This window comes from Carettochelys insculpta, chromosome 8 (assembly GCF_033958435.1).
Source record: "Carettochelys insculpta isolate YL-2023 chromosome 8, ASM3395843v1, whole genome shotgun sequence".
Classification (NCBI taxonomy): Eukaryota; Metazoa; Chordata; order Testudines; family Carettochelyidae; genus Carettochelys; species Carettochelys insculpta.
The window spans coordinates 20,228,723-20,241,034 of NC_134144.1; the positions used below are offsets into that span (position 1 = coordinate 20,228,723).

At 42.7% G+C, this 12,312-nt stretch overlaps 1 protein-coding gene across 1 annotated transcript in view; it reads left to right on the forward strand.

The window, feature by feature from the left end:
• Positions 1–509: 509 nt before the first annotated feature.
• Positions 510–12,312, forward strand: part of STAT4 (signal transducer and activator of transcription 4) — an 82,374-nt gene continuing 70,571 nt past the window's right edge. The window contains exons 1-2 of the mRNA XM_075000623.1: positions 510–637; positions 1,512–1,656. Of these exons, the coding sequence (XP_074856724.1) occupies positions 510–637; positions 1,512–1,656 (273 nt within the window). The remainder of the gene's footprint in view (positions 638–1,511; positions 1,657–12,312) is intronic.

A 12,312-nucleotide genomic window follows, 5' to 3' on the forward strand; every position in this document is an offset into this window, starting at 1 on the left:
AGAACTAGCTGAAATAGGTGAAGTATAATGTAAAATTGTGCTGGTGTGAATTAATCAAACCAATGAGAGCACCTTCTTACCAGCTTACTAGGCTTCTTGTAAGTGATGATATCTGGCATTGTGAACCACTTTCTTAAAAAGGGAAACGCCATTAAAGAAAAATTACCTTTTTGCCTGGTATATTTTTATGATCTACTTTTATGAACCTTTGACACAGCTACCCTGGAGAGAGAAATCATTTACAATAAAGAGAAAAATGTGTGAAACCACAGAAATTGGCAGGGTACCCAAATAGGCATAACACCTGAAACTATTTATTCTATTTTTTTTAAACTGAATAATTCACTGTTTCAGGAGGACAGTCCTTTTGAAAGCAGAAGAACTTAAAGAGCAGGGGACAGACTATGACATTAAATGACAAAGGAGAAACATATGCTGAAAACTATGCATGTTTTGTGCTTGTGTAGTGTCCAAGATTATTAAATCAATTTCACCATTTCTTTTGTAGTATGTCTCAGTGGAGTCAAGTCCAGCAGTTGGAAATAAAGTTTTTGGAGCAGGTAGACCAGTTCTATGATGATAACTTTCCCATGGAAGTCCGACATCTACTAGCACAGTGGATAGAAAGTCAAGATTGGTAGGATTCAATGTTCTTTTCATCTATTTAGATTTTTTTTAATGGAAACTTCATGATTTATACAGGCAGATTTTTTTAGTGAGTTTGTTTGTGAACTCTGCAGAAATATGTTTCCCAAAAAAAGTGTGCATTTAATTACACATTAAAGGCCATCTTATTCACACAGCATGTTGCCCTTTATGTAGCTGAGGGGCTCAGAATAGAAGGAGAACATTGAAAGTGCCAATGTTTTTGCTGTGTTAATTTACTAATCTCAAATTTCTATTGCATATATTTTACTTGTCTGACACAGATTTATAAGAAAAACACCAGTTAGAGTTTGTGTCTTTTTTTCTGCCTTGATTTTTAATAAAGAATATAGCACATTCTACTTTTATTTTTAAATAAAAAAGCTGAATGTAATTTTATCCCACATCTGTTGAAGTATAGTTTCATGGAGCATGAATGGAATGAAAATTAAATCTTAGTATAATTAGATTATACGTAGTCATTTTGAGCTCTGATATCTTTTAGAGCGATATTTTTCATGCCAAAAAGTCATTACGGTAATATGCTAAAAACATATTTTTTGTAGTGCTGAATCTGGAAAAAAAAATCTCCTATTCAAATAAACCTGAAATTTGGGCTTGAAAGAAGTTGGGTTTTTGGGATTTTTGTTAGTTCGTAGTTTACAGTGTGAAATCATTGAATCTATTCTTTGCTCCAAACTCAGAGGAAGAAGCAAGTTAGCTGTTATAAAAAAATGTTTGTTCCCTCTTAATTCTGAATTTTTCACCAAGATGCACATAATTACTCGCCACATAGCTTGACATTTATCATAATATTCTTGTTTATTCACTTGCATATTTCATATTCATTATTTTATGTTGCACAGGGAGGCCGCTTCTAACAACGAACCAATGGCCACAATCCTCTTACAGAATCTGTTAATTCAACTTGATGAACAGTTAGATCGTGTTTCTCAGGAAAAAAACCTACTTTTAATCCATAACCTGAAAAGAATCAGGAGACTTCTTCAGGTAAGGTTATTACCTCACGTTGCTCTTAGATGTGTATCTTCTACCTGATTTCTATGTCAAAATCCAACTGCCTTTGAAGTCCGTTCAGTTCTGTTTATCTTTTAAATTCTGATCATCATTGTAGTACTGAGCAACTCAGATGCCACTATTTCCAGGGTAGATTAAGCTGATACAGCCACGTTATGTTCTCAGTTACACTCCTGGAGTGACATATGAGCTCAGTGGAGAGTGCACAGCTGTAACAGCAGAAACTGGGGCTCAAGGGCTTGGCATGCAAATAAATCCCAGTTTTTGCAAATGAAGTTTCGTAATGTTTATTGAAGTGCAAATAGTAAAATGACAAATTACATGATTTGTTGGCACAAAAATAGATGTGTAACAATGGACAGCATACTCCTGGGAAAGTTCTGTGCCAAAATGTGAAAATTCTGCACACTATTTTAAAATTCTGCAAATGTTATTTGTCTAAATAACATTACATAATCACACCAGTTTCAATCATTTTGATAATTATTTCAAAGTGCTGGTCAGCAAATATGTTTGTAACAGTACGGACAAAAAATTCCTAAAGGAATAGAGAGATCCTGTGTTACTCCAGTAAATCCCTGTTTCTCTGCACCTGTCCCCCTACTATTGCTCAGGGATCCAGGAGGAAGGGAAAAAAAAACTATCTGTTGCGAGGTCCCATCCATGCTTGTGTGGAGTTTTGTGTGCTGCCATCTCCTTCTTCCCTCAGGGTGTGCAGGGAATCACAGCTGCCACAAACTATGTACTCCTGCCCTTGCAGTGTCTTTTGGGTACATTTAGGCTACAGGGAAGATAGACCCTGCTGTGGTCAATCTTCTGGAGTTTGATTTCACATGCCTAGAGGGGATGCACTAAATTGAATTTAGGGGGTGCCCCGGTCAACTGCTGCACTCCTGCTCCCCATTAGGACTAACAGAAGTCAGGGTGGTCAGTGAGGAGCCTGCGCTCCCACTTAGTGGAGGCAGTGCAGAAGTCCAATTTTTAAGGTAGGTTGATGTAGCTGAAATTGTGCACCTTAATTTGACCTCCTCCCGCCCCCATGTGTGAGTTGGACTCTGCCAGGTCTGGAAGCCCCTACTGGTGGTCAACAACACTGCAGCTCATTTCTGGGGTTGGGGGAAATTTATGCACAAACACATCAATTTCTGCAAAAATCCTACGTTGTACTATAGCACAGAGTTGCCCCAGGAGTAGTTCAGCATTTACTGCAGACACAAAAGTGCAGGTACAACTATTTACAGGTGGAAAAACTGCAACTGGCGCTGGATATAGCTTTGCTTTTAAAACTTTTTTCATTTGTGGACCCCTAAAATTTGAAATGGAAACGTAGACCCCTTTGGTAATCTTAGGCCTAGTCTGTGGACCCCCAAAAGTCTGTGGATCACAGGTTGAAAGAAATAGCACAATAGTATATAGATTTTCTGTTTAACAATCTTAAAGGTTTTTTCCATCACGCTTTTGCACAAAATATTTCCTTTTATTGGTTGAAGTTAGGAAAACAGTCTAATGTTTGTTATGGTAAGAATTCTGGGAAAATGATAGCATTTAGTTTAATGATTTACTTCCAGTTATAATTGTGCCTTCTGTACAAAACAGATACATATCTCCATTTTATGAAAGGTTTCTTTCCCTTCTTTGATGGCAGCATGTTTTCAGCAAGGACTGCAATGACTGTTATAATTCGTGCAATGGGTTATCTTTATTACATGTACTGTGATGGAAAATCTTCACACCACTGCCAGTCCTTTTTGTTCCCTTTATTCGTTATTGTTGATGGTCTCAGAAGCTTGACAGTATTTCCATTCCTACCCACTTTTCCTCTTGCATTATTCAAACTTTGATTTTTTTTTCCTGTGTGGTTTTTATGTAGCTCGAAATTAAGATCTCTTTTTGCTTCCTTTCTTGTTTGTGTATTAATGCCATTTGTAAATTCAAAACAATTAAAATGAGTTTGATGGTTCCTTCAGGACAAGCAGAGAAGCACAGCATTTCATTTTTGTCTTGATCCTAAGCCGCACAGTTGTAGTGTGGTGGAAGCAGAGTGTATGTCTCTCCAGGGTGCAGGCATTCTCTCTGCATGAGCACACATATAGGAAGAATGTCTCCAATGACAATGCCATGAACAGTCCTGACAACACTTCGCAGTCTGAACAGATATGCATTTCACACAGCCACCTGCACCAGCTGCTTGAGTATAGGGATTAGTCTGCATTTTTATTCAGACTTCTTGTTTTGTTGTTTGGCTTAGCTCTTTAAGGCTATGTCTACCCTAACCCTCTCCTTTGGGAAGGGGCATGGTAATGAGTGAGTTGGGAAGATGTTAATGAGGTGCTGCCATGAATATGCAGTGCCTCATTAGCATAATGGTGGCCACACACGGTTCAGAAGTGCCACTTTCAAATTGTGCACTGCCCATGTATACAGGAGCCTTTTGAAAGGACCCCCTCAGACTTCAAAAGCCCCTTATTTCTGAAACCGAATAGGAAAAAGGGGCTTTTGGAGTCTGGGGGGTCCTTGCGAAAGGCCACTGTCTACAGGGGCAGCGCACAATTCAAAAGTGACCCCTTCGAATTGTGTGCGACAGATTATGCTAATGAGGTGCGGCATATTCATGGAGCACCTCATAACCAGGCCCCTTCTGAAAGGAAGGGGCTAGTGTAGACATAGCCTAAGTGTTCCCCTCTTCCCTCTGTTTCTGTGTATTTGAGTAAAAGAGTATTTCTGAATGCTAGAAGGGCAATGAGCTCTAAAGAAATGTGCACACACCACCTGTAGGATACAAGATACATTGGGACAGGTATGGAATTCTTGTGTGAGTGTGTGAGAGAGAGAGAGAGAGAGAGAGAGAGGAGTAACAATACTGAAGATGCATACTAGTAAGGAGTGACAAAGGCGGCTGTGTGCCACCTGGATTATGCTGTGACTAGCATTAGACTGTGTTAAAACAATCCCAAGTTCATATGTTCCTGTGCTGGGTTGTATTTTCTCCCAGCCTCTTGTGGCTCCGCTGCAGCCTCTGTCTGTTAATGGAATAGCATATGGAGGCCAGACCAGGAAGCAGCCTTGGTTCCTGAGTCTCCCGTTTCCTGCCCTGCATCTGCGAGCACTGTGAGGCTTGGTGATACAGTAAATGCATGAAAGGTGCTTAACTCGCATTAACGTGAAATCCTGCTCCCCCCAGCCCTGGCTCAGCCCCACTCGTGCATGGCTCTGGCTCAACCCCTACCCCTGTGCCTAGCTCTGGCTCAACACCCCTGGCTGCGGTTCAAAGCCCCCGTCAGCTCCCCACCCCTGCTCATGGCTCCGGCTCACCACTCCCGTCCTGGTTCAATCCCCTATGTGCAGCTCCAGTTCAACCCCCCTGGCCCCACTCACCATCAAAGCACAGCTCTGGCTCACGACCCCCGCGTATGGCTCTAGCCCAACCCCCCAACCTGCTGTGGTACAACTGCCCTCCCCGCGCCGCCCACGGCTCTGGCTCAGCTCCACCCCACACCCACCTGCAGCTCTAACCCAGTCTGGGCTCAACCCGGCCCCCCCCCCCCCCACACACACAGCCCCAACCCACCACCAGACTTAACTCTCCCCAACTACCCCCCCAACCAACCCCGGACTTACCTCTCAAAAGGAGCTCCAGGTGCTCCTGCTGCTTTCCCAGCTGCACAATGTGCATTCTGTTGGGGGCGGGGGTGGGGGGGGAGCCCCACCCCCCCAACTAATGCAAAATTTGAGTTACGTGAGGTGTCTGGGAACACAACCCTACCGTACATCGAGGCTGTGCTGTATTTGCTTTCCCTGAAGAAATGCTGCACAAGGGGAGAAGTGTGCTGATAAGCCCTATGTATCCCTGTATGGGGTGAACATTAAGATTAACATTAGGTCCTGTGAGCTGCTTCAGGCAGAAAGGTCCTTGTGTGGCCTTCCATTGATTATTTTTTTTTGGGAGCTAGCAGAGTGGGGGACTGAAAGGTTACAGATTTTCTTGACCAAACACTGTCGTGCCTATTAAAACGATCTCAGTCCTGACCTTTGTGGTAAATATTTCCATTTCAGAAAAAGACCCATAGTACTCTCTATTAGTAACTATGTTGGCTTTTTCTCAGTTTAAAAAAAAAAAAAAAAAATCAGTTTTGTTATGATAACAAGTTTGCTGGTATAGTCTCAGAAAAGAAATGTCAACCACCAGACATCTAATAGCACTTTCATTATTAGATCTTTTCCCCTGATTTTTCTTTTATGACCTTAAATAATTAAACCCACAGTCTAGCCTTATTTCCAAAATAACTGCCACTGGCAGAGGCAGAGCAATTTTTGAAATAGTCCGTACTGTAGATAAAGCGGCCAACAACAATTTGCTTTTTAAAATAATAATCTGTAACTCATTTTGTCCTGAGGTATTACTGGTCAGGCCTTGAACTTTGTATAATTATGCATAGAATCATATCTTTGACAAAAGCGTGTGGTACAAAATTCCGAAACTGCAGAGTTACTGATACAAACCTGGATCTTCACCTACCAAAACTAATTCCACTCAGTTTAGTTCTTTTGCACCACAGCAGAAAAACCACTACCCCATTTGTCAGCAGCCAGCACACTTGTTATACTCGCTTATTTTTTGTCAAGCACTGAAAGTTGTACAGGGCACATCATATAGGATCATCTCTGCTCCCAAGATACTGAAATATACAAATCACGTGTGGGAGAGCAAACTCCCCCCCCCCCCCCCTCCCCCCGATACCTTTTTGTGCTCTAAGCTGGGCCTAGATTCTTGGGTGCACTAGGCCTCTGCTTAGCACATATGAAGAAGAGTGGCAGGTGCACTTTCCTGACCTCTGGCAAAGGTAAGACCGGACACAGCACCCTCCTGTCTTATACCAACTTGGGATAGCCCCCTAGGGCTGTTATTCCAGCAACCCCTTCTGGTGTTGTAGCACATGTTGGCTATGCCACCTCCTGCCCCAACATACCTCCTGTGGGGGTTGAGTTATATAAGCAGGGAGAGCTTTTATAGCCTCAATGGGGGATGGGGACTCTTATTTAAAGAGGAAAATATATACTTGTGATTTGTCTTCCTTTCTGGTGTCTGTGTGAACAGCACTGGTATATCTATCTCTGAAGGTTGTAGCCCACCTCACCTACTCTTGGCTCTCTCTTTAGTGCGAGTTTTCTTTGAAATTTCTCAGTTCACTCCTCTTCCTTCCCCTCTACACCACACAAACAAGAAGCTTTCCAACCTCAGCGCATGATCTGAAAATGTAGCTTATTTATTATTTTAAGCATAGTTAGAACTTTAAAGAACATTTTGTCAGTCTTGACAGATCTGGAAGCTATAATTTGTTTTTAAAGTACAAAGTCTGCAGCAGTCTGTCCATGGATTTCACCTCTTGTGTTCTGAGTAGAATTAGATACGGGGGGGGCGGGGAGGGAGAAAAACTAGGCAACGCGCCCATTGCAATGAAAAACACAAGGGCTGCGTCTACACTAGCCCCTGCCTTTCAGAAGGGGCATGGTAATGAGTGAGTTGGCAAGATGCTAAGGAGGTGCTGCCATGAATATGAGGTGCATCATTGGCATAATGGCAGATGCGCGTGATTTGAAAATGCCTCTTTCTAATCGCATGCTGCCTGTGTAGACGGGGGGCCTTTTGAAAGGACCCCCTGGACTTTGCAAGCCCCTTCTTCCTAAAACCAAAATCTTCTATTTGGTTTTAGGAAGAAGGGGCTTTTGAAGTCTGGGGGGTCCTTTTGAAAGGCCCCTGTCTACACAGGTGTGTGATTATGTTAATGAGAAGCTGCATATTCATGGAAGCACCTCATTAGCATCTTCCCAACTCATTCATTACCATGCCTCTTCTGAAAGGAGGGGGCTAGTGTAGATGTGGCCAAGCTGTTATGGGCTTTTTTTCCCCTTCCTATTCTCCTACTAGGCCTGCTTCTGACTGACCTCTACAGCAGGCTTTACTCACTGGTTATTGTTGATCATATGCAGTGGGTCTCCATCATGCAAGTATGTATCTCCTCTATCAACGCACTCGTGAGTTCTGTTTTTGCAAGTAGCAATAGGATATTGAAATTTAATGAAACTTCTGTTGTGTCTGTGTAAGACTCTGAATGGTCATACTTCCATGTGCACTACTGTTTTCTATCAGCAAATGAAACATACATACCCATGTACCAAAACACAGCTGTGAAAATCAACCCAACTCCCAGGACCACCTCTTCACAGAGATTCCCAGGGGAGAGAACAGATCAATCTAATGAATTTACCAATCTGGTATGGAAGAGCCCTATTTACTGGAGCTGCTGCTTTCCAATGACACTTAAAACACATTTGATATCTACAATTATCACAAGTCATAATGTCCTTATTGTGAACCAGCCTTATGGACACAGCACACACATTACTAGTGCTTTGCACAGCTCTTTCCTAGTTGGCAATGTACTATTGGGAGTCAGAAGTGTTTTGGTTCTTGTAATGATCTTGGGGTTCATTAAATAACAAACCAACAAACGGGAGTAGAATAAAACTTAAACTAGAGAGCATCTCTGGTAGATTGCTGTACACAGACATGCTTTGTTCCTAACCCTACTATCAAAGCACATCTCTAAATGCTGTAATTAGGGGCACAGTACTGACACTAATGAGGGACCATCTCTAAATGATAATCTGCTACAAATTTATCTCTACAGTTGTGTTCCTAGCTCTGGTGGGTACAGGATGAACTTCTTTAAATCAGAATTCTGGTCTGGCGACAGCTGTGGTCTGGCAGGACGGGAGCTGTTCTTGGACCAAAGTCCCAGTGGAAAGTGGGTGATTGGGAGCCTGGTTGCAGGGGAGCTGGCAGATGAGCTCCTGGGTGGGCCGGTGCAGGGGGTGTCTCAGCCCTCTTGGAACTGGGAGCCTGGTGCATCAGCAGGGCCAGTGGTGGAGGAGAGCCAGCCAGGAGGCCAGTGGCTGAGCCAGGAGCTGAGCTGGACTCAGGGGCTGATGTTGGGGCAGGCCAGGTAGACTTGACCTCCCATGGTCCAGCAAACTCCCTCATTCAGGACTGGTCAGATTCCTAGGGCGCCAGACCAGGGAAGTCCAACCTGTAGTTAGTTCTAAGTATTACAGGCATTTCAGCCAAATATGTAGATTTGACACGTTCAGCCTGAAAGGCAGCGTAGCTATCAATGGGACTGCGTCTTCCATGCTCAGAACAGGTTTCTAGCCACAGTTCTTCTTGGAGTCTTTTTGCAAATTCTCAGTTGCCTAATACGTGGGAGACGTCTGCATGCTAAGATAGAGGTCTGAGACATTGCTCACCTGTAAAAGGTGTGAAACCTACTGAGTTATTTAAAACCAGTTAGAAGAGCACACACTAGAGCTCATGGTCCCCCACCTAGCCCAGCACTCCTTCCCTGACCAAAGCAATGCTGCTGCTGCTGCATTTCAGCTGGACCCCAGGTTTTGATGATAGTCTTGGCAAATGTCAGGAAAGTGGTATGGGGGAACATGCTCAATTTAGCTGCATGGCCATTGGGGCTGGAGCATGCACAGGGCAGGTGGAACATTCAGAGAGTTTAGCAGCAAGCCTTTAGCAAGTTCTGCTGAAACAATGTAAATGATTAATTTCAGATCTGATGGATTTTCACTGAATCGGCAAAAGACATCTGTGTACCTTTAAGGCATTTCACATCCTACACCACCATCAGTCAGTCTTCAAGTGCAGGCTCCAAACCACGAAGATGTTAGATTTCAAAGAAACAGCTGAAAAAGTTTTTCATATATTATTTCACGTTAACTAATAAAAACAATTCTTACACAAAACTCTAGGCTCTAATCTTCCAACGTTAACAAAATTACCAATTTTAATTCACTTCCTTCTCAGAAATGACCTTTTTTTTTAAAAAAAATCGGCTTGAGGCAGAGAACAAGCATGGAAAGGTTAAGTATAAATGCTTAAAATTTGGCCAAGTTATAAGTCACTGGAAAACAGAGTGTGATAATGGAAAGTGATGATTAACCTTTCAAGTGTTTATTGTTTATTCGCTATCCATTACTTGGATGAAATGCCATTTCTAGATGTTGATCTAGATCTAAATGAGTCTATAAATTGCTTGAGAATCTCTCTGGATGGCTGAAACCTTGCACATCAAAGTTTTAGGCTAAAATCCTGGAGATTATTTTGTATTTTTTTTCTATTTCTGTTTTCAGTAAATTAGATTCAAGATAATGAAAGTTACAGAGATGAGATGGCCTTGCTAGTGCTGTGATCTTGGATGGGCGATAGTACAGCAGGTTTACTTCTGAAAGGCTTTATTTTTCTTACATCTGTTCTTACAGATCTAGTCACACAAGCAGGAGTTCTGTGAATAGATGAAGGGGAGGAAAAGGGAAAAAAATAGAACTATGCTGGTACCATACTTGTTCAACCTTCAAAAATCAGGCAGAGGGAAGCAAACCAAATTAGTTAGAAATACAGTTTTTGTTGTTGCTATGACAACAGCATAAAGGTGAGGTTTTGAGTCTAGAAGTAAGTGGATAAAATGAGAAGACTAGATAGGAGAAAAATCTGCTATCGTTTTGAAGATTTGGTTCCAATCTGAAACAGACAAAACCATAGGCTGTGATCACTTATATTTTCAAATGGAATAGCAATGATTTTTATAAATGAGACTCAAAGGCAAAATGAGTCACATTCTTTTTTTTATCCTTCAACTTTTGAACTGGTAACATTTTCAAATATTATTCCGCTTTTCCCTAACATGTGAATGAACTTGGTGCAAAAGAAAATGAATAGAGACTGATATGGTATGCCTAAGGAGGTTGTGGAATCTCCATCACTGGTGATATTTAAGAGCAGGTTAGATAGAGATCTAGCAGCAATGGTATAAACAGTGTTTGGCCTTGCCATGAGGGCAGGGGGCTGGACTCAATGATGGACTCAAGGTCCCTTCCAGTTCTAGTGTTCTATAGCTGGTTTGCGATATATGCATATGAAGAATGAGCAGATGGGCCCAGAATTATTCTTTCTTGTGCCCTAAGCCAGATTTTTCCTTCTGATAGTAAGAGACCTGAATCTTAACTAGAACAGTTCAGATTTGGTGTTTTGAAACACGGGGTCATATAAAGTCATTGATTTTTAGGCACAACTGGAGGAGCTCTGCTTAACATCTAGTGTTACAGTGTAACCCACAAAAAGGTGATATTGTTGTGGGGAAATGAAGGATACGCGGTTATAAAGTAAGTTGAACAGAAATGAGAAGCAGAGCTCCTCTACCTGTTTACCATTTAAACTCTGGGTTATCGTGTAGCAGTTTCTTCTACAGGACAAAATCTGGATATCCCTCTTAGGCAAAACTGATTGAATGTAAAGGAAGTATAGGCACTCGCCAGATGGGATCTAAGCACGGAGGCTTGGTCTTAGACCAGTGGTGGGCAATCTGCAGCATGCTGAGGCTCCTCCTGTGGATCCCTGTCTACCTACCTCCAATGTGCCTATTGTGCATTGTGGCATCAGAGCCCCACACTTCCTGCTCCTCCCACTCCCTCCCAGCACTTTTGGAGTGCCTCAAATCACCAGGTTCCTGCTCTTCCTGCTGCCTCCCAGAGATGGAACACATCAACTCTGCGTTTTGCAGCTGTTCAAGCTCTGGGAGGGAGTGGGAGGAATGAGGGTATAGTGCAAATCAGGCGATTCATGGTTCTCTGAAAGTGTTGGGCAGGAGTAAGAAGTGCAGGGCTCCAATGCCAGGTGCGCAGGAGGAGGGCAGACATAGGGTCCACAGGCTGCTGGATTAAAGAGAGTAGATGGTGGGTTGCTGCAGCCAACTGAGATGAAGACAGGCCACTCGTGTGGCCCACTTGCTCTTCTTGGTGCTCAACTGCTCTAGTCTAGACGAAATGGCCATCTAACAGATGGGCATCTTTGGCTTCCCCCACCCCTACATGTTTAAGCATTAGAATATTCTTCTTTTGCTGCATTTTGTGGTCCGCTTCACGACTTTGATCCATGAGCTGCATGCATGATTTATAGCTGTCATATAAGACGATAAACTTGCATGCTAGGATCTGTAAATCTGTATATATTTGTCCTATATAAGCAAATAGAAATCTTTTTCTCTGTGGCTTATAGAAACTTTTGAAGACCACCTGAAATGTACTAACATCAAAGAAACTGAGTGGTGCACCAACATTGGTGGGACCAGTATTAAACAGTGTTATAGTGGGTGAAAACCTTAGAATGTTAATCCTAGTCCTTTACTTTGGAAGGTCTCTTGCTCGTCTTTGCCCTTGTGAACTCGAGCACAGCATCGGAGAGTTCCAAAGACTGGCCAATGGCATCTTCTAGTAATAAAGTAGCATGCCCTATCAGAGTCTCACCTGCCATTGTAGGTCAAAGGTGTGTGTTCATGATCCCGAGCTTTGAAGAGCTGTGCTCCTCGCTTAGAATGTGAATGGAATCCTCAAAGCTACCCACGCATTAAGAAGCATGTCCATCGGCTGTGCATCATGAAGGAATTTGAGAATTTGGAGTGGAAAGGGTTTCCTGTGCTGCAAAACGTGACAGATGCTGTCCTGTTCAACAGAGATCTGTATCATTGTCTCTGAACGTTCCCCAGGTGCCCAAGTCCCGTGACACTCCAT